The 22,085-nt window shown below is 47.1% G+C and overlaps 1 protein-coding gene across 12 annotated transcripts in view; it reads left to right on the top strand.

Annotated features, from left to right (window-relative positions):
* Positions 1 to 22,085, top strand: part of YEATS2 (YEATS domain containing 2) — a 799,337-nt gene that overhangs the window by 648,568 nt on the left and 128,684 nt on the right. For all 12 annotated transcript variants that reach the window (XR_003858765.1, XM_029617009.1, XM_029617017.1 and 9 more), the window contains one exon: positions 21,651 to 21,730. Coding sequence is in view for 11 of the 12 variants with exons in the window: in XM_029617009.1 (XP_029472869.1) it covers positions 21,651 to 21,730 (80 nt within the window). In the remaining variant the exon portion in view is untranslated. The remainder of the gene's footprint in view (positions 1 to 21,650; positions 21,731 to 22,085) is intronic.

The raw sequence follows: 22,085 nt of genomic DNA, 5'->3' as shown, positions 1-22,085 counted from the left end.
TCTACAGGTCGCAAAGTTAAAAGGCGCTGTGGCTTCAGGAGGCTCAGCTGCTTTAGTGGTGCTGGGCAGTGCGGCTGCAGTTGCAGGGGCCTCTCCTCCCCCCCCCCCCCCCGCGGTGGGTGGGGTTTGGATGATGAGCCGGGGAAACAGACCCCCTTGGATGGCCATGACCCTCAGGTGGGTACGTCTGTTCCAGAGAGAGGAATTAGAACCTCTCATTCCAGCAGTTCTTTCTAAGCTCAGGTTGGAGCTCCCCCCGCATGCTCTGCCGCAGGACTCGGTGGATCCAGTCCTGGCAGGATTCCGAACGCCGACCCAGGCTTTTCCTGTCCATCACATGCTTCAGCAGCTGATGACCAGGGAGTGGGATGCTCTGGATGCTGGTTTGCGGGTTGGTCACGCTATGGATAAGCTTTACCAGCCAGTGGATGAGTTCCTGGAACTCCTACGGTCCCCTAAGGTAGATGCTTCAGTTTCGGCTGTTGTCAAGCGGACTACTATTCCATTCGCAGGCTCAGCGGCTCTCAAGGACCTTCAGGACCGCAAGCTGGAAGTACTGCTTAAACACATTTTTGAGGTGTTGACCCTGGGTATCCGGGCGGCGGTGTGTAGCAGCTATATGCTGCGTGCGAGCCTGCGCTGGGTACAGCAATTGCTGACATCAAGAGAAGATCTTCCTCCGGATGAATTGGAGTAGGCGCAGCATTTGGAAGCTGCGGTGGCATATGGGGCGGATGCGCTGTATGACCTGCTCCGTACTTCCTCTCGCACCATGTCGTCGGCAGTGTCCGCAAGACGGCTTTTGTAGCTTCGCAACTGGTCAGCGGATGTTTCATCCAAGGCTCAGCTTGGTGCTATTCCATTTAAAGGTGGTTTTTTATTCGGAGAGGATTTGGAGCAGTGATAAAGTCCATGGGGGAGAACAAAGTTCACAAGGTACCAGTGGACAGACCGAGAACCTCCAGAGGGTTCCCATCATCCCGCTCTCTTTTTCGGGGACAGTGGAGGTTTTGGCAGAACAGGCAACAAGCAGCCGTACAGCGCCAACTGGTGGCCAGGAACCAAACCTGGTCCTCGTCCTTTCGGGGACGCAGAAACACCCGAGAGGGTGGTTCTTCAACCTCTTTTGCCTCCAAGACTACACAATGAGACGGGGCGTGCCCATCCCTCAATCCCTTGGGTAGGGGGTCGCCTTTCCCGATTTTACGAGGCATGGGCCAGAATTACTTCTGAACAGTGGGTGCTAAGCATAATAGAATGAGGCTACGCTTTGGAATTTGCTCGGCCTCTCAGAGACTTTTACTTAATATCTCCATGCAGTCCACAGGTCAAACGGTAGATTGTTCGTCAGACTCTCAAATGTCTTTTGGCTCTGGGAGTGGTAAAGCCTGTCCCTCCAGAACACTAGAAGACAGGAAGGTACTCCATTTAATTTGTAGTTCCAAAGAAAGAAGGGTCCTTTTGGCCAATTTTGGACCTCAAAAAGGTAAACAAGGCTCTCAAGGTGCCACATTTTCGCATGGAGTCTCTGCGTTCAGTCATTACGGTGGTATGCAAGGGAAAATTCCTGGCCTCTCTGGATCTGATGGAGGCATACCTGCACATTCCCATTCGCGAGGATCATCAGAAGTTCCTTCGCTTTATGGTCCTGGGAATGCATTGCCAATTCTGCGCTCTGTTGAAATCTCTCGGATGGGTAATCAATCAAGCCAAGAGCAAATTCCAAGGTCTGGTTTCCCTCTCAGACATTGGAATTTCTGGGAGCCCAGTTCGACACTTTGGTGGGTCAAGTTAGTCACTTGTTGGTTCTGTCACTGCCCAAGGCCTGGGACTACCTTCAAGTTTTCGGTTCAGTGGCATCCATGCTGGAGGTGGTTCCTTGGGCATTTACTCATAAGAGACCAATACAACGAGCATTACGTTCCCGGTGGGATCCCAAGTCAGAGAATTTCCAATTCCCTCTGCCACTCACTGAACACACCAGGTCCAGTCTTGGGTGATGGCTTTGCCTGCTCAACCTGTCTCAAGGAGTGGATCTGGAAGTCCCACACTGGACAGTGGTGACCACGGATGCCAGCCTATGGCTGGGGAGTGGTCTGCCAGCATCTTTCAGTACAGGGCAGTTGGTCTCCGGCGGAGTCCGGATGGTCGATCAATCGCCTGGCGACCAGAGCGGTTTGCTTGGCCTTGCAGAACTTTCTTCCCTATTTATGCCATCAGGCGGTTCACGTCCTCGCTAACAATGCGATGACTGTGGCCTATATCAACCATCAAGGAGGAACCAGAAGTCCAGCAGGAGCCGACAAAGCAGAGCTGCTTATGGCTTGGGCGGAGAGGAATCTAGCAGGGTCTCACATCGCCGGGAAGGACAACATACAAGCGGACTTCCTCAGTCAAAGGCACATAGATCCCAGAGAGTGGGAACTCTTGGACGGAGCAATGGATCTCATTTCTCGCAGATGAGGGACTTCCCACATGGACTTGATGACAACGTGGAACAATGCCAAAGCCCCTCGCTGCTTCAGTCGCAGGAGGGATCACGGCACAGTAGGGGTCAGTGCGCTTTCCCTGGCCAACTTCAGTTCTCCTGTACATGTTTCCTCCTTGGCCTCTGGTGGGCAAGGTGCTTCGCAGGATAGGGGTCCACCCAGGGAGGGTAATCCTAGCGGCTCCCGAGTGGGAGATGCCAGAGTCATAGCGGGCCATCCACGGTCAATCTGACCGTGGATGGCCCGCTATGACTCTGGCATCTTCCACAACTTCTCCATCAAGGACCTATATATTTCAACCAGGCAGCTCGCTTCTGTCCAGCGCCTTGGCTTTTGAAAGGAGGAGATTGAGGAAGAAGGGCAATTCTGAGGAGGTCATCACTACATGCTACAAGCCAGGAAAACGTCTACTTACCTCTCATACATTAGGGTATGGAGAGCTTTTGAGACGTGGTGTCATGAGAGAGAGATTCTTCCCAGACACGCTACGATTGCTCAGATGTTAAGCTTTTTGCAAAATGGATTAGCCAAGGGCTTGTCCTTTAACTCCCTCCGGGTACAGGTGGTGGCCTTAGGCACTCTGGTTGGTAGCTTGGTGGCGTCATATCCTGATGTGGTGCGTTTCCTCAGAGGAGTGAGGCATTTGAAGCCTCCTGTCCATCCAGTATGTCCGTCATGGAGTCTTAATTTGGTTCTTCGAGTGTTGTGTGATCCGCCGTTTGAACCGATTTAAAGCGGTAACGTTGAAGGATCTCACCTTGAAAACGGTGTTTTTGGTGGCTATATGCTCAGCTCGCCGGATATCTGAGTTGCAGGCGCTGTCCTGTAGGGAACCTTTTTTGAGGATCTCTGACTCGGGGGTTTCTCTTCGAACGGTTCCGTCCTTTTTGCCCAAAGTGGTCTCATCTTTTCATTTAAGCTAGTCAGTTGAGCTTCCAGCCTTTTCTAATTTGTCAAATGATGTACAGCACGGCGTTCCTTGTTGCATTATTTATTTATTTGACACTTTTATATACTGATATTCATGTAACAAGTTACAAATCACCTCGGTTTACATTCTAACAATAACCGTTGCAAAAGGATGCATTACATTGAACAAGGGAGAGCAAAACTTGGATCAAATGAAATGGGGATAAAAAAGGAGATAACTGGGCTAGAGTATTGCAGGAAAAACATTTGATGGCTTGACTGTCCTCAGAGCGGCTTGCTAGTGAAGGGGTTCAGCTAACAACGCTGCCTGAAATGTTCCAAAAGGTCATCCAAGTTGTGCATAGGCTTCGCTAAACAGCCATGTCTTTAGTCTTTTCTTAAAGGTGTTTGGGCATTGTTCTAAGTCGAAGCTCCGGAGGGAGGGAGTTTCCATTGCATAGGGTCCCGACGTGGAAAGGGCTCTCTTCCTTAATGTGGATTTAATGGGGTGGGCCAGTGTCTCTGTACGCTGACCTCACCGGTCTGGAGGGCATGTGAGGTCAAAGTGGGAACTTAAGATCCAGGGGGGTGATATTGTGGATGGCTTTATGGATGATCGTTAGAACTTTGTATGAGATTCTGAATTTGATTGGGAGCCAGTGCAGGTTCCGCAGGATGGGTGTAATGTGGTCTCTTTTATTGGTCTTGGTCAGAATCCTTGCTGAAGCGTTTTGAAGCATCTGTAAGGGTTTAATGGTATTAGCTGGGAGGCCGAAGAGAAGAGAGTTGCAGTAGTCTAACTTTGAGAATATGATGGCTTGGAGAACTGTTCGAAAGTCCTGGAAATGGAGGAGAGGTCTCAAGCGTTTTAAGACTTGAAGTTTAAAAAAGCAGTCCTTGGTGGTGGTGTTGATGAAACTTTTGCAGTTTAGTTGGCTGTCCATGATGACTCCTAGGTTTCTGACTTGGGGGGAGAAGCCTGGTTGGTTAGCAGGGTGTGTGTTGGACAATGAGTAATTTCCTTCTTGGGTGATGAGGAGGATTTCCGTCTTCTTGGTATTTAGGATCAGGTGAAGTGTTTTTAGAAGATTGTTTATGGATTGAAGACAGGTGTTCCAGTATTCCAGGGTTTTTGAGAGGGATTCAGTGATCAGTAATAAAATCTGAACATCATCTGCGTATATGTAATGAGATAGGTTTAGTTTGGTGAGGAGTTGGCAAAGCGGTAGCAGGTAGATGTTGAATAGTGTTGGGGATAGAGAGGAACCTTGTGGGACTCCCAGGGTGGCACTGATGGGGTGTGACTCACTGTTGTTGATTTTGACTTTGTAATATCTGTTTTGAAGGAAGGACTTGAACCAGTTGAGAGCAGTGCCTTTGAAACCGATGTCCGATAGTTGGTCTATGAGAATGGTGTGGTTCACCGTATCAGATGCCGCCGATAGGTCCAGGAGAATGAGCAGGCATGGTTGTTTTTTGTCGAGAGTCAGGAGGATGGAGTCTGTCAATGAGATCAATAGGGATTCCGTATTTCGGGCTTTACGGAATCCGAATTGCGATGGGGAGAGCAATTTGTTGTCGTCCAGGAATTCCGAGAGTTGCTTGTTTACTATTTTTTCCAAAATTTTGGAAATGAACGGTAGATTTGCTATGGGGCGGAAATTGGCCGGGTCGTCTGGAGATAGATTTGGTTTTTTCAGTAGGGGTTTGAGGATGGCAAGTTTGAACTGGTCAGGGACTACATCTTGAGATAGCGAGCAATTGATGATCTCTGCAATAGGTTTGCCGATGGCTTCAGGGATGGTGATGAGAAGGTTGGTAGGGAATCGCGTCCATTGGGTGAAATGCCGGTTTGATCTTCTTTAGCATGTTTTCGATTTCTAGAGATGAGGTGGGCTCAAAGGTTTCCAGGATTGTGGTCCGAGGTAAAGACATCGTGCTAGCGTATCGTGGATGGAGGTCCAACTTATCCGTCTGGGAGGCCATGAGATTTGAGATTTTGTTCTTGAAGTATATGGCTAGTTCCTCGGCTTTGCTTGCGGCTTGGTCATCCGGGATGGGTGAGGAGGCTGGTTTGGTGAGTGAGGAAACAAGCGAAAATAGAGCTTTCGGATCTGATCTCTGGAAGTCACAAATGATCTGGAAGATCATTACCTGGAAGTCACAAATTCTTTCAGACTTTCAGATTGTTTGTCCTTTGGAGCGGTCCCAGAAGGGTCACAAGGCCTCTAAGATAACGATTGCATGAGGGTTGAGAGAAGCCATTTCGTCTGCATACATTTGTAAAGGAAGACCTGTTCCTGAGGGACTGAAGACCCATTCTATTCACTCTCAAGCAGCTTCGTGGGCCGACTTCCAGTTGGTATCGCCTCAGGAGATTTGCAGAGCTGCTACTTGGAAGACACTCCACGCTTTTGCTCGCCACTACCGCTTGGATGTTCAGGCGCCTGGAAATTTTGCCAGTGGCGTACTGCGCGTGGGACTCGCAAGGTCCCACTCGGTTTAGGGAAACTTTAGTACATACCATGGTCTGGACTGATCCGGGTACGTACAGGATAAAGAAAATTGGTTCTTACCTGATAATTTTCGTTCCTGTAGTATCACGGATCAGTCCAGACGCCCGCCCAAAGATTAGGAGTGGGTAACGGGGATCTGTAAAGTCCGCGCGCGCATATTCAGGTTATGTTATTGCAGCATACTAAGAAAGAAAGCTACGGTTACATGTTTATATGTTCTTAAAGTTCTTGGTTGATTCATTGCTAGTTTTATTCTGCTTTGATACTGTATATACTGAAGGGATGCAGGAGGTACACCAGCTTAACTATGGGTGCCTTTCAAGTTTTTCTCCGTCTCCACCTGCTGGAAGAGAGGCATAACCCATGGTCTGGACTGATCAGGTAAGAACCAATTTTCTTTTACGGTTTGAGGATACATGAACCAGGAATGAAAATTGGGCAAAACTGTAAAAATCCTGGAAGTCTATCAGATTGGATGATTTTTTTTTAATTCATATTTTGTAACTCAAACGAAAACATTTCCTTTAAAAAAAAACAAAAAAAAATCAGACAAACAATTGTACAAAACGGGACTTTTATCTAACAAGACTAAAGTTAATAATAGGGCAAAAGAGTTGTGGAATTTTTTTCCCCTTACAGAAGTTGCAGTAAATTAAATCTTTGGGTAAATGATGTACTTTTGTAAAATAATGCAAGCAAACTGAGTTTCCTGTAGGTACCCAGATCAGTCTAGACTCCTGGGTTTTGCCTCCCTTCCAGCAGATGGAGACAAAGTTTTGCAGGCATCTCCTCTTAACCCAGTGTGCCACCTGCAGCTCCTCAGTATTTCTCTGTCTCCAGCAGATGGAGGAAGTGCAAAACCTGCAGTTCTATACCTAAGGGAAAAAAAGAGAAAAGAAGAAAGATAATAGAAATAAGGATAATATTGGAAGAATATCTGGCAGGTCCTGATGGGACCATGCCTCCTGGTTTTAGAGGAGGACAAACAGGGGTTGGGGATCCTTGAGTGCTCACTGATCCACGCCAGGGGTGAAAGCTGGTGCTCTAGTTCCCTCACCTTCAGGACTCTAGAGAGAAGCCTCTGCCACCCTTCAGATAAGCCGTCTGTTTTGTAAAGTTATTAAAAAAAAAAAAAAGTACAGGTGTTCCCCTTTGGTGGCAGAAGGGCTCCAGTCAGTCGGCCATCCCCTACTATATCTCCCAGAGTGCTTTCCTGTGGGGGCCGATGCGCCGTGTGTGGAGAGAGTGCTGCACGCCTCTCTCGGATCAGCCACTGTCACTGATGCCTCCCTGGTGGGGGGGGGGGGGGGGGAACTGTGGCAGTGTCTTCATCACAGCAGGTTCTGGCAGGCCTGGAAATGCGACACATGAAGCTATTGATCTGTTCCCGCTGAACGCAGGAACGGCAGCCATTTCGAAGACCTTTAAAGCGAAGGCAGAAAATGCAGCAGGGGGAGGGGGATATCCCGTTTGTGCTTTCTCTGGCTGATTACTTCATGGAGGAGGCCCAGGGGGCCCATGGGTGCCAGTCGGGGGAGGAGCAGGATTTTCTGGAAGAGGATTGGTAGGGTTCCTCCCCTTTTTCGCCAGAATTTGTTTTGTTGATGCACAAAGCCTTTTTGGCCCGCCAGGCCGTGGAGTGGCCCATTCCTAAGCGGAGGAGGGAAGAAACCCCCCCCCCCAGAAAGAAGTCCAGATTTTCAGGTCTTCAGTGGTCATTAGGATTTGGAGAGAACTTGGTCCTTCTGGGTCAGGGGCCACTGAAGAGGATTCCTTGGAGGAGTCTGATTGGGGTTTACCATCTGGGGATGGTTCTCCCAATGCTGATCCTTCTCTCTTACCTCAGGATCCAGAAGGGGACACAGGAAAGGTCCCAACGATGGAAGGTGATGATCCCAAGGTGGTCCACCGGTTTCAAAGGGAGGAACTTCGCTCCTGATACCACTGGTCCTAGCGGAATTAGGGATAACCATTCCGCAGGAGCAGGCTGACCTGGAGGACAGTGCTATATCAGGGCGATCCCGGGTAACTATAGACCAGTGAGCCTGACTTCAGTGCTGGGAAAAATAGTGGAAGCTATTCTAAAGATCAAAATCGTAGAACATATAGAAAGACATTGTTTAATGGAACACCGTCAACATGGATTTACCCAAGGGAAGTCTTGCCTAACAAATCTGCTTTATTTTTTTGAAGGGGTTAATAAACATATGGATAAAGGTGAACCAGTAGATATAGTGTATTTGGATTTTCAAAAGGCATTTGACAAAGTCCCTCATGAGAGGCTTCTAAGAAAACTAGAAAGTCATGGGATAGGAGGCGATGTCCTTTCATGGATTACAAACTGGTTAAAGTAGGATTAAATGGTCAATTTTCTCAGTGGAAAAGGGTAAACAGTGGAGTGCCTCAGGGATCCGTACTTGGATATATATATATATAAATGATCTGGACAGGAATACGACGAGTGGGGTTATCAAATTTGCGGATGATACAAAATTATTGAGTAGTTAAATTACAAGCAGATTGTGATACATTACAGGAGGACCTTGCAAGACTGGAAGATTGGGCATCCAAATGGCAGATGAAATTTAATGTGGACAAGTGCAAGGTGTTGCATATAGGGAAAAAGAACCCTTGCTGTAGTTACACGATGTTAGGTTCCATATTAGGAGCTACCACCCAAGAGAAAGATCTAGGCATCATAGTGGATAATACTTTAAAATCGTCGGCTCGGTGTGCTGCAGCAGTCAAAAAAGCAAACAGAATGTTAGGAATTATTAGGAAGGGAATAGTTAATAAAACGGAAAATGTCATAATGCCTCTATTTCGCTCCATGGTGAGACCGCACCTTGAATACTGTGTATAATTCTGGTCGCCGCATCTCAAAAAAGATATGGTTGCGATGGAGGAGGTACAGAAAAGGGCAACCAAAATGATAAAGGGGATGGAACAGCTCCCCTATGAGGAAAGGCTGAAGAGGTTAGGGCTGTTCAGCTTGGAGAAGAGATGGCTGAGGGGAGATATGATAGAGGTCTTTAAGATCATGAGAGGTCTTGAACGAGTAGATGTGAATCGGTTATTTACACTTTCGAATAATAGAAGGACTAGGGGGCATTCCATGAAGTTAGCAAGTAGCACAATTAAGACTAATCGGAGAAAATTCTTTTTCACACAGTGCACAATAAAGCTCTGGAATTTGTTGCCAGAGGATGTGGTTAGTGCAGTTAGTGTAGCTGGGTTCAAAAAAGGTTTTGATAAGTTCTTGGAGGAGAAATCCATTAACGGCTATTAATCAAGTTTACTTAGGGAATAGCCACTGCTATTAATTGCATCAGTAGCATGGGATGATCTTGGTGTTCGGGTAATTGCCAGGTTCTTGTGGCCTGGTTTGGCCTCGGTTGGAAGCAGGATGCTGGGCTTGATGGACCCTTGGTCTGACCCAGCATGGCAATTTCTTATGTCCTTATGTCCCTTATGACTGGCTTGAGAGGTCCAGCCAAGACCTTCCCTTTTCACAGGTCGGTTAAAGAGCTTGTGGTCAGGGAGTGGGATACTCTGGAGACTGGCCTTAAGGTTAGCAGGCCATGGATAGGCTTTATCCTTTGCCCGAAGACACTCTGGAGCTCTTGAAGGTGCCAAAGGTGGATGCTTCGGTCGCAGCGGTAACGAAGTTATTCCAGTAACTAGCGCAGCAGCTCTGAAGGATCTGCAGGACAGGAAGCTCAAGGTGCATATTAAGAAGGTTTTTGAGGTGTCCGCGCTGGGCATCTGGGCGGCTGTCTGCAGTAACTTTATGCTCCAGGCTAGTTTGTGCTGTGTGCAGCAGTTGCAAGGTAACAGGAATATGACACCCCAGGAGTCTAAACAGGCGGAGCGATTGGAAGCGACTGTTGCTTACGGGGCGGATGCTTTGTATGACCTCATCTGCATGTCTTCTTGAACGATAATGTTGGTAGTCTCAGCTAGGAGACTTCTTTGGTTGCAGAACTGGTCAGCGGACGTTTCGTCTAAAGCTCAGCTGGGAAAGTTGTCTTTTAAGGGCAGGCTTCTATTTGGAGAGGACTTGGAGCAGATGATAAAGCATCTGGGCAAAAGCAAAGTCCACAAGCTACTGGAGGATAAGCTAAGAGGTTCCAAAGGTTTTCTCCCTGTGCGCTCTCGTTTTGGGGGGGCAACGGTGTTTCCACCAGAGTAGAGCTCCAGGTGGTGGTTAAAGGCAACCCTTGGGAAGGTCGCAGTCCTGGAACCAGTCATTTCGTGCAGAGCGAACCAAGACGGCTCCAACCAAGGTGGTAGCGGAGCGAAGCCTGCGCAATGAGGCGAGGCCGGCCCACTCCTCAGTCCCAATCATCGGGGGTTGTTTGACTCATTTTTACAAGGAATGGGTCAAGATCACATCGGACCAGTGAGTTCTAAGCATGATAGGCCAAGGCTACGTTTTAGAATTTGCTTGGCCACTCAGAAGCCTGTTTACGGTGTCCCCTTGTGCCTTGGAGGAAAAGAAGCTGATTGTTCATCAAACCATACAGTGGCTGCAATTGTTGGAGGCCATTATCCCCGTCTCCCAGGATAAGGAAGGGATGGGGCGTTATTCGATTTTTTTTGTGGTGCCAAAAAAGGAAGGAGCCTTTCATCCATTTCTGGATTTAAAGAAGGTGAATCTAGCTCTCAAAGTTTCCCATGTCCAGATGGATACTCTGAGGTCCGTCATAGCAGCAGTGAGAAGCAGGGAGTTCTTGTCTTTCTTGGATCTGACAGAGGCGAATTTGAACAAAGGATTCATCTAGATCATCAGCTGTACCTCCGGTTTATGGCCCTGGGGAAGCATTTTCAATTCTGTGCTCTCCCGTTCATACTTGCAACAGCCTCAAGGACCTTCACCAAGGTGATGGTAGTAGTGGCAGCAGCTCTCAGAAAGCTCTCAGAAAGGAGGGCATGCTGGTCCAGATGTGCAGTGCAAGTGGTGTTGCAGCGCCTGAGATGGTTGGGATGGATAGTCAATCTGTCCAAGAGCCACCTTTCATCTTCGCAAGTGCTGGAGTTCTTGGGTGCACACTTTGATACAGAATGTCAGCTAGTGTTGCCGCAAGAGATTTGCAGGGCAGCTACTTGGAAGTCTTTGCATACCTTTGCCAGACACTACCGATTTGGATGTCCAGGCTTTGGACGTCGACAATTTCGGTGAAAGTGTACTTCGATCGAGACTCTCACAGCTCCACCTCTGTTAGGGAAGCTTTGGTACATCCCAGGGAGAGGAAAATTGGTACTTATCTGCTAATTTTGTTCCAGTGGTACCACAGATCAGTCAAGAGTTCCACCTGATGGGGGGAGAGGCGTTTTTGGAGAGTGCATCACCAGCATGCCCTTGGAGGGATCACAAGGAGGCACGGTGCCCAGCACTGTTGCCGGTGGGAAACGTCTCGGGCTGCCGGGGGCACCAGAGGATGGGGCCTCCGGTGGCCAGTGCCACTTCGATGGCAGCTCGGCAGCCGCCGATGCCACTCTGGAACCGGAACTGTATCGGGACGGTGACCAGTGTGGATGCTTCCTGGGTTTCTGGTGCTCAGCCCAGTCTTTCCCCGGCGCCGAGGACAGTGACAACCCCGAGGTTAGGGGAGGGGAGAAAACACCAAGGATCGATCTCCCTCTCCTTGATCCTTAGGGGTACTGGAGAGCGAGACCACCAGAGGAAGAGACGGGGACGTTTCCCCGTGGTCCTTAGGCGTGGAGGATACCGACGCCAAAGTGGATGGTTTCGAAGAGTTTCTAGAAACTTTGACAAAAGTTTTCTGTGCCGGGATCCATCTGATGATGTCACCCACATGTCCTAGGAGAACACCTGTTACAGGTAAGAAACTGCGCTATCTCCTTACTATAATGATTCTGAAGAATGGCACTGGTTTCTCATTAGTCTTTGCTAGAAAGGTTCCAAATTTGGTTATAATTCTCACTTACAAAATGTCCTCTTTCCTCTGCTCGTTCTGGGGAATATTCTAGAATTGATTTATTAAGAAGTTATGTTAAATATTTTGTACTTGGGTACTTTTTTGAAGGGGTTAATAAGCATTTAGATATAGGTGAACCGGTGGATGAGGGTGTATTTGGATTTTCAGAAGGCGTTTGACAAAGTCCCTCATGAGAGGCTTCTAAGAAAACTAAAAAGTCATGGGATAGGTGGCGCTGTCCTTTCGTGGATTACAAACTGGTTAAAAGACAGGAAACAGAGAGCAGGATTAAATGGACAATTTTCTCAGTGGGAAAAGGTAAACAGTGGAGTGCCTCAAGGATCTGTACTAAGACCCATGCATTTCAATATGTTTATAAATGATCTGGAAAGGAATACGATGTGTGATGTAATCAAATTTCCCTGTACGTACCCGGATCAGTCCAGACTGTGGGTTATGCCTCCCTTCCAGCAGATGGAGACAGAGAAAAACTTGAAGGGCACCCTCTCATAACCTGGTGTGCCACCTCCATCCCTTCAGTATTTCTCTGTCTCCAGCAGATGGAGGTGGTGCAAAACCTGCAGTCTTGACCTGATTTAAGGGTTAGGACTATGTCCCTTTAAAAACAAACAAACAAAAAAAAAACCAGGGAGAAATTACCTTTGTCAACGAACCAAGCTTAAAAAAACCCAGGACTTTGGGGAGAAAAAAAAAACCCTCCGAGGGAGTTCTATCGGTTCCTGTTTCCCCTGGTGGCAGGCTGAGGAGCTGGGGTAGGCTACCCTGCGGGGCTCCTGCAAGGTAAGGCTCAGGGAAAGATTCGGGTGGTCCGGTCCCTGCCATTATTTTTTTTGGGGGGGGGGGATTCTGGCCGTGTGATTCGAGGCGGGGCACTTTTTAGTTTAGTTTAGTTTATTAGCATTTCTATACCATCACATCGGCAAGGCCTTCACAAGGGTTTACAAATTAAGACAAGCGAGAAAATATTTTATTTTGTTAAAAGTAGTAGCAGCTAAAAACTACATAAAAGAAGAAAAATTAAATAAATTAGCTGTTAGAGTAAAAGATGTTTGAAATAAAAACATTAAGCCTAAAACAAAATATTATATTACATAAAAATATAAATAGTACTTAACAAGCTTTTAAATTCAACTAATATTCCTAAAATAAAATAAACAGGATTCAAAAAAGTTAAGCACATAATAAATTCTGCTGTTTCGCAGCAAATATCTTAAGTTTCATGCTCTGTAAAGGCACATTTGAATAACCAAGTTTTCAATTCCGCTTTAAATTGCTTTTTTTCTGCTAGTAATCTCAAGTACATTGGTACATTTTTCCTTACTAACCTTCGAGCTCCTGACGTTTTGGGATTTTCTGCCGCAACTTTTCAGCTCCCCCCCTCAATGCCGCAGCCATCTTGTTGCAGTGCCTGCGGAGAGTCTGTCATCAGACTGTCCCATGCAGGCCTTTGCTCTTAGTGCCTCTCCGGTGGGGAAGGCAGTTCTGAGCAAGATGCAGGCAGCTCGTTAAAGTCCCGAAGTGCCCTAAAAAGATCAGCACCTCGGGAGTTCAGGGCTGATCCATTCCCCCTCAGTGCGGGAACGGTGGCCATTTTGGACACTTTTAAAGCAGCAGAAGCCAGAGCATTGGGGGCAAGGGAAGCTACCTCCTGATTTATCCCCGGTTCCGACCAGTCCTGAGGATCCTTCTGACCAGGACCAGGATGTTTATGAAGGTGAGCCCGATCCCCTGATGGGGGAAGGGGCTGGGTCAAATGCTTTCACCCTGGACTTTGTGCTTCTTATGCACAAGGCTTTCTTGGCTTCTCAGACTCCGCAAAGCGATGCTTCGCATTTGAGTCGTCCTGCTGAGCCTCCAAATAAGGTTGCCAAGTGCTCAGATTCCCAGGTGTCCCTTCGCGTCGCTAAATTGTGTGGATCGGCCACGGCAGGGGTGGACACGGCGGATAGAGGGGTTCCAGACGCGCTGGCCCCCTCCTTGCCCCCTCCTGGAACAGGATCTGAGGAGGATTGGACAAAGCACTCTCCTCTGGATGGTGATGACCCAAAGGTGGTCCGCCTGTTTCATAGGAAGGAGCTAGAGCCCCTTATTCCCTCAGTCTTAGCTGAATTAGGGGTAGATCTCCCCCAAGATATCCTTCCACAAGATTTTGTGGATCCGGTTTTAGCAGGGCTGTGGGCTCCAGCTAAAGCTTTTCTGTTGCATTCTATGCTGCACCAGCTGATGACGCGGTAGTGGGAGGTCCCAGATGTCGGTTTGAGAATAGGTAGGGCTATGGATAAGCTTTATCCCTTGCCAGAGGAGACTTTGGACCTCTTGAGGTCTCCTAAGGCTGACGCTTTTGTTTCCACGCTCACAAAGCGAACCATCATTCCCGTTGCTGGGGTGGCGGCCCTCAAGGATCTTCAGGATAGAAAACTTGAGGTTCTTCTCAAACGTATCTGAGGTTTCGGCCCTGGTTATTCGTGCAGCGGTGTGCAGTAGCTACATGCTGCAGGCAAGCCTCTGATGGGTCCAATTATTGACTTCAAGAGAACTTCCTCCCGGAGAGTCTGAGTAAGCGGAATGCTTGGAAGCGGCGGTGGCTTATGGGGCGGATGCGCTGTATGATCTCCTTCGTATGTCCTCCCGCACCATGTCCTCCGCTGTATCTGCACAGAGGCTCCTTTGGCTGCATAACTGGTCAGCCAACGTTTCTTCGAAAGCTCAGTTAGGCTCGTTGCCATTTAAGGGGAAGTTCTTCTTTGATGAGGACCTGGAGCAATTGATGAAATCTCTGAGTGAAAACAGAGTTCACAAGCTCCCTGAGGATAGGCTGAGGCCTTCCAGGGTTTTCTCATCAACCCAATCTCATTTTCGAGGACAACGGAGGTTTCATCAGGCTAGACTACAGACTCCAGGTCAGAGACAACCAGCGCCAAGGACGCTAGTCTGGAACTCTTCCTTTCGAGGGCATAGAACAGCCCACGACACAAGTTCCACCACGCCCCTTGCCTCCAAGTCTTCCCAATGAGATCAGTCCAACCCATTCCTCGATACCTCAGATAGGGGGATGCCTGTCCCAATTCTACGAGGCATGGGTCAGGATTACTTCCTATCATTGGGTTCTAAGCATCATAGAACATGGCTACGCTTTGGAATTTGCTCGGCCACTCCAAGACTTCATGATCTCCCCCTGCGGTGCAAGCACCAAGGCGCTCAGATCATACGGCAGACCCTCGACTGGCTCCTTGCTCTTGTGGTGATCCAGCCGGTTCCTCAAGCAGAATGGAGGACGGGGCATTGCTCCATTTATTTCATGGACCCAAAAAAGGAGGGATCCTTCCGGCCTATTCTGGACCTAAAGAAGGTGAACAAGGCCCTCAAGATACCACATTTCCACATGGAATCCCTACGTTCCATAATAGCTGTGGTTCGCAAGGGCGAATTCCTGGCGTCCCTGGATCTGATGGAAGCATACTTACATGTACCCATCCGCGAGGATCATCACAAATTTCTCCACTTCTCGATACTAGGTATGCATTTCCAGTTCTGTGCCTTGCTGTTTGGTCTGGCTACAGCCCCTCGTACATTCACCAAGGTTGTGGTGGTTGTGGCAGCAGCTCTGAGGAAGCAAGGCCTTCTAATTCATCCATACCTAGATGACTGGCTCATTAGGGCGATATCAAAGAGTCTCTGTTTAGAAGCGGTCAGCTACATCATCAGGTCCTGGAGTCACTCGGCTGGGTGATCAATCAGGCCAAAAGCAACGTGATCCCCTCTCAGACAATGGACTTCCTGGGAGCCTGCTTCAATACCAGCGTGGGGAAGGTTTTTTTTCCCCCGGACAGAAGAAACAAATTGATGGAACAAGTTCAGCACATGTTGGCGCTCCAGCCTCGCAAAGCCTGGGACTATCTTCAGGTCCTCAGCTCCATGGCATCCACTCTGGAAGTGGTCACCTGGGCCTTTGTTCATATGAGACCATTACAACGAGCATTGCTTTCCTGTTGGGACCCCAAGTCAGAGGAGTTCCAGTTCCCTTTACCGATCACGCCAGGTACAGTCTTGGGTGGTGGCTTTGCCCGAACAACCTGTCTCGAGGGGGTGGACCTTGAAGTCCCGGAATGGATAGTGGTGACCACGAATGCCAGTCTATCCGGCTGGGGAGCAGTCTGTCAATCCCACTGTGTTCAGGGCCACTGGTCTGTGGAAGAATCCAGCTGTTCGATCAATCGCCTGTAGACCAAAGCAGTTCGGCTGGCCTTGCGGCACTTTCTCCCATTGTTGCGCAATCGGGCGGTCCAAGTTCTGTCCGACAATGCAACGACAGTAGCCTACATCAACCGTCAAGGAGGCACCAAAATTCAGGCAGTAGCCGAAGAGGCGGAACATCTCATGGCTTGGGCAGAAAAACATCTTGTGCTGTTAGCTGCATCTCACATCGCCGGCAAGGAGAACATACAAGCGGATTTCCTGAGTCGGAAACGCATAGATCTAGAAGAGTGGGAACTTTCTGATCGAGCAATGGATCTCATTTCGCACAGGTGGGGGACATGGACTTGATGGTGACATGAGAGAATGCCAAGGCCCCTCACTTTTTCAGTTTCAGGAGGGACCACGGCGCAGAGGGAGTTGATGCGCTAGTGCTTCCCTGGCCAATCTCTGTTCTCCTATATGTGTTCCCTCCTTGGCCACTAGTGGGCAAAATTCTTCGCAGGATAGAGGTTCATTCAGGGAGCATGATTCTGGTGGCTCCGGAGTGGCCCCGACGTGGTTCGCGGATCTAGTCAACCTGGCAGTGGACGGGTCTCTGACTCTCATCTTCCACATCTAGGTTTTTTAGAACTGTTTTAGTTTTAATTAAGCTGAATTTATTGTTCTTGATGTACATCATTTATTGTTGTAAACCGTTACTATAGAATCCGAGAGACGGTATATAAAACCCAATAAATAAATAAATGTATCTTCGGTGGCAAGGTCCTATATTTTTCAACCAGGCAGATCGCTTCTGTCTAGCGGCCTTGCTTTTGAGAGGAGGAGACTGAGGAAGAAAGGGTATTCTGAGGAAGTGATTACTACTCTGCTGCAAGCCAGAAAAACGTCTACCTCTCTCATACGTTAGGGTGTGGAGAGTTTTCGAGACCTGGTGTCGTGAATGAGGAATTTGTCCAAGGCAGGTTTCAATTGCTCATATTTTGACTTTTTTGTAAAGCAGCTTATCCAAGGGCTTGTCTTTTAATTCGCTTCGTGTGCACTTGGCGGCCCTGGGCTCCCTTGTAGGTAGCTCAGTAGCTTCGCATCCGGATGTTGTGCTTTTCCTCAGAGGAGTAAGGCATTTGATCCCTCCTGTACGTCCTGTCTGCCTGTCCTGGAGTCTTAACTTGGTGCTTCATGTCTTGTATGATCCGCCGTTTGAACCCCTTAGGAAGGCGACGTTGAAAGATCTCACGTTAAAGACTGTATTTTTAGTTGCGATATGCTCGGCTCGCAGAATCTTGGAACTAAAGGCCCTCTCTTGCAGGGAACCTTTCTTGAGAATTTCTGGCTCCGATGTAACTCTTAGAACAGTCACTTCCTTTTTGCCAAAGTGGTCTCAACCTTTCATTTGAATCCATCAGTTGAGCTCCCAGCTTTTCAAAACTTATCCTCTGACATCCCACACGCGAGAGAACTTTGTCGTTTGGATGTCTGACGTGCCTTATTATGCTATTTAGAGGTTACAAATCCTTTCAGAGTTTCGGATCATTTGTTTGTCTTGTGGAGCGGTCCCAGGAGAGGGCAGAAGGCTTCTATGCCTATGATTGCCCGATGGTTAAAAGAAGCTATTTCCTCCGCTTACATTTTTAAAGGGTGACCCATCCTGAAGTGTTGAAAGCTCATTCCATTCGTTCCCAAGCGGCTTCTTGGGCTGAATGCCAGTTGGTTTCGCCACAAGAAATCTGTAGGGCGGCTACTTGGAAGACGTTACATACATTTGCTCAGCACTGCCGCTTGGACGTGCAGGCTCCAGATGTCAGCAATTTTGGCAGTGAAGTTCTTCGCGCGGGACTCTCAACGTCCCACCCTGTTTAGGGAAGCTTTGGTACATCCCACAGTCTGGAGTGATCCGGGTACGTACAGGGAAAAGAAAATTGGTTCTTAACTGTTAATTTTCGTTTCTGTAGTACCACGGATCAGTCCAGGCGCCCACCCGGGGAGTGGGTGTTTGAAGTCCGCACTCATATTCACTGTTAAATGCAGAACACTAAGGAAAAAATACTGCAAGTTGCTCTCACTTTTTGCACTTCTACAGTTACAGTTCTATTATTGCTTGATTTGTTATGGTTATTGTTATTGTTCTTTGTATTCTACTTGGATAATCGTAATACTGAAGGGATGCAGGTGGCACACCGGGTTATGAGAGGGTGCCCTTCAAGTTTTTCTGTGTCTCCATCTGCTGGAAGGGAGGCATAACCCACAATCTGGACTGATCCGTGGTACTACAGGAACAAAAATTAACCAGGTAAGAACCAATTTTCTTTTGCAGATTGATACAAATTATTCAGAGTAGTTAAATCACAAGCGGATTGTGATAAATTGCAGGAGGACCTTGTGAGACTGGAAAATTGGGCATCCAAATGGCAGATGAAATTTAATGTGGATAATTGCAAGGTAGTGCATATAAGAAAAAATAAACCATGCTGTAGTTACATGATGTTAGGTTCTATATTAGGAGCTACCACCCAGAAAAGAGATCTAGGCATTATAGTGGATAATATTTTGAAATTGTTGGCTCAGTGTGCTGTGGCAGTCAAAAAAGCAAACAGAATGTTAGGATTTATTAGAAAAGGAATGGTGAATAAAACCGAGGATGTCATAATGCCTTTGTATCACTCCATGGTGAGACCACACCTTGAATACTGTGTACAATTCTGGTCGCCGCATCTTAAGAAAGATATAGTTGCAATGGACAAGGTACAGAGAAGGGTGACCAAAATGATAAAGGGGATGGAACTGGTCCCCTATGAGAAAAGACTAAAGAGGTTAGAGCTGTTTAGAAGAGATGGCTGAGGGGGGATATGATAGAGGTCTTTAAAATCATGAGAGGTCTAGAACGGGTAAATGTGAATCGGTTATTTACTCTTTCGGATAATAGAAGGACTAAGTGGCACTCCATGAAGTTAGCATGTAGCACATTTATTTATTTATTTATAACTTTTCTATACCGAAGTTCAAATAACAGAGTTACTTATCACTACGGTTTACATTTCAACCATAAAATAGACAGTAACAAATAATTGTCTTACAATGAAACAAGGAGGAAATAAACTTGGATAACTTAAGCAAGGGGAAAAAAAACAAAGTAACAAACTGGTAAGAACAGGATTATTGGGGTAGTGGGCCAACTGGGATAGGGAGGTTGAATGGTGGAGGGGGGGGGGGTGAGGGAAGGAGGTTACTGCAGCTTTATTGGAAGACAAGCCAAGGCGGGTGACAAAAATATGCTTAGGAAAAAATATACTTAGGAGGAAAAGCTGGGGGAAGAGATGGTCCATGGTGATTGTAGCGGGGACGCGTAGCTTATGGGAAAGCTTGTCTGAACAGAAGAGTGTTAAGTCCTCTTCTTGGAAGTAATCGGGCAGTGTTCCAGCCTAAGGTCTGGTGGGAGCAATTCCACTGTGGGTCCTGCGGAGGAAAGAGCTCTTTTACTTAGAGGTTTTGATTTATAGGTGCTTGAAGAGTGCCTCTCTGCGCTAATCTCAGAAGTCGGGCTGAGGTATGAAGTTGCAGGGGGGTCGAGAGATCCAGCGGAGAGATGTTAAAAATGGCTTTTTGGGTGATTGATAAAAGCTTGTAGAGGATCCTAAATTTGACTGGGAGCCAATGAAGCTTCTTTAGGATCGGTGTTATATGGTCCCTTTTGTTTGACTTTGTGAGAATCCTTGCAGTTGCATTTTGAAGCAATTGGAGGGGCTTAATAGAGTTGTCTGGCAGGCCGTGTAGAAGTGCATTGCAATAATCGATTTTTGAGAAAATGATAGCTTGTAAGACTGACCTGAAATCGTGAAAATGAAGGAGGGGTCTTAATCTTTTTAAAACTTGGAGTTTGAAGTAGCACTCCTTTACCGTGTTATTTATGAAACCTGTGTAGCTCAGTTGATTGTCCATGACAACACCAAGGTTTCTGACCCTGGTAGAGGTGGTTGGGAGCGCTGTAAGGAGAGTTTCGTGGTTAACTGTGTCGAATGCGGCAGTTAAGTCCAGGAGGATGAGCAGGCATGGCTGTTTTTTTTCAAGGTTCATGAGGATGTTGTCCGACAGTGATAAAAGGAGAGATTCCGTATTTCGGGATTTGCGGAAACCAAGTTGCGCCGGGGAGAGGATGATGTTGTTATCCAGGAATTCGGAGAGCTGTTTGTTAACTATTCTTTCAAGGACCTTGGCGATGATTGGAAGATTTGCAATAGGGCGAAAATTTGCTGGGTTGTCTGTGGAGAGGTTGGGTTTTTTTAGTAGAGGTTTCAAGATGGCAAGTTTGAGAGGGTCTGGGACGTGACCCTGGGATAGGGAGGCGTTGATGATCTGAGCGAAAGGCTTGGCAAAGTTTTTGGCAGAAGCTATCAATAGGTTAGCAAGAATCGGGTCAAGTGGGTGGGAGGCTGGTTTTAAAACTAATCGTAGAAAATTCTTTTTCACTCAATGCACAATTAAACTCTGGAATGTGTTGCCAGGGGATGTGGTTAGTGCAGATACTGTAGCTGGCTTTAAAAAAGGTTTGGATAAGTTCTTGGAGGAGAAGTCTATTACTTGCTATTAATCAAGTTGACTTAGAAAATAGCCACTGTATTACTAGCATCAGTAGTATGGGATATACTTAGTTTTTGGGTACTTACCAGGTACTTGTAGCCTGGATTGGCCACTATTGGAAACAGGATGCTGGGATTGATTGACCTTAATCTGACCCAGTATGGCAATTTCTTATGTTCTTACTGAGTAATGCTGAGGAGCTGCAGGTGGCACACTGAGTTAAGAGGTGGTGCCTGCGAAACTTTCTCTATCTCCATCTGCTGGAAGGGAGGCAAAACCCAGGAGTCTGGACTGATCTGTGGTACTACAGGAATGAAAATTAGCAGGTAAGAACCAATTTTTCTTTTTAAACTTTAGGCACTTTTTTGCCTGAATCCTAAATTATTTTAAGAAGCTCCTCTGACAGCTCTGTGAATTTTTCCTTTCATCTTCACTCTGTTCTTTTCTACATTCTTGCCTACTTGGTGCCAGGGCATGGGAAGCTGCCATTCACTGTCCTAAATAAATGTTTTGAGTCCAACACCTGGGCCAAATGAGAGAGAAAAGTTCAAGTCCTGGCTCAGACTTCTTTCTCCTTGAACTGTCCGTGGTTGGGAGTATAGCTGAAGTAACACAGCCCTGAGGATAGATGAGCCAAAGTAGTTACCTCAGTAGGTTTGAAGGTGAGTTCCTAGGGAGTGTGCCCTGTTTTCAGCACACGGGGCCGCTACACTGCTAGCAGATGATGAGGGTGTTGGTGAAACTTGGGAAATGATTGAATATGGTGGTAAGGAATAGAGGAGAGCTGTATAGAAGAATTAAGGAGAGGCACCATACATGATAGGTCCCTGAAGAGATCCAGATGAGAAGGGCCAACAAAGGTCAGGCATGACTTTCTCTCCAACAAAACAGAATGGGAAGGAGCAAGGCAGAAAGACCTGGAAGGACAGAACTGAAAAACTGAACTTCTGTCTTAAGTTTTTTGAAAATCCAAGATTAATATTTTTGGCTTTTATGTATTCTAGATGAAGATGCCAACTCTTTGTGTGCTAGTTCCATAGAACAATATTATGACTGGAACATTGGAAAACGGAGGGCAGCGGAGGTAATGTTTTATTAGTATTTGTGCAGCAGCACTTGATTGTTTCTGTAAGTCTGTGTATGCTTGAGTTTAGTGAGAGAGTATGTATGGAGCAGAATCATGTATTTATTTATTTTTCATTCTGTGAGTTACTTACACATGGTAGAACTACTCCCTAATAAGTACAAATGAAATGTGAAAGTGCACTCTGGCAGCAGATCAATGGGTGCTCACATCTGAGTCTTGTAACTTAAATCACATCTGACACAGGATATGTGACTCTGCTGTTAGCAGAGATTGAACATTACAGGTAAGTATTTTAACTTTTCAACATAGCTAACTTCCGATTGGGATTCTCTGGTACGGTAAGAGAAGAAGA

The sequence above is a fragment of the Rhinatrema bivittatum genome, chromosome 9, assembly GCF_901001135.1.
Source record: "Rhinatrema bivittatum chromosome 9, aRhiBiv1.1, whole genome shotgun sequence".
In the NCBI taxonomy this organism is placed as follows: Eukaryota; Metazoa; Chordata; class Amphibia; order Gymnophiona; family Rhinatrematidae; genus Rhinatrema; species Rhinatrema bivittatum.
The sequence above is the reverse complement of the archived record's forward strand: the minus strand, read 5'-3'. Positions and strand labels throughout refer to the sequence as shown.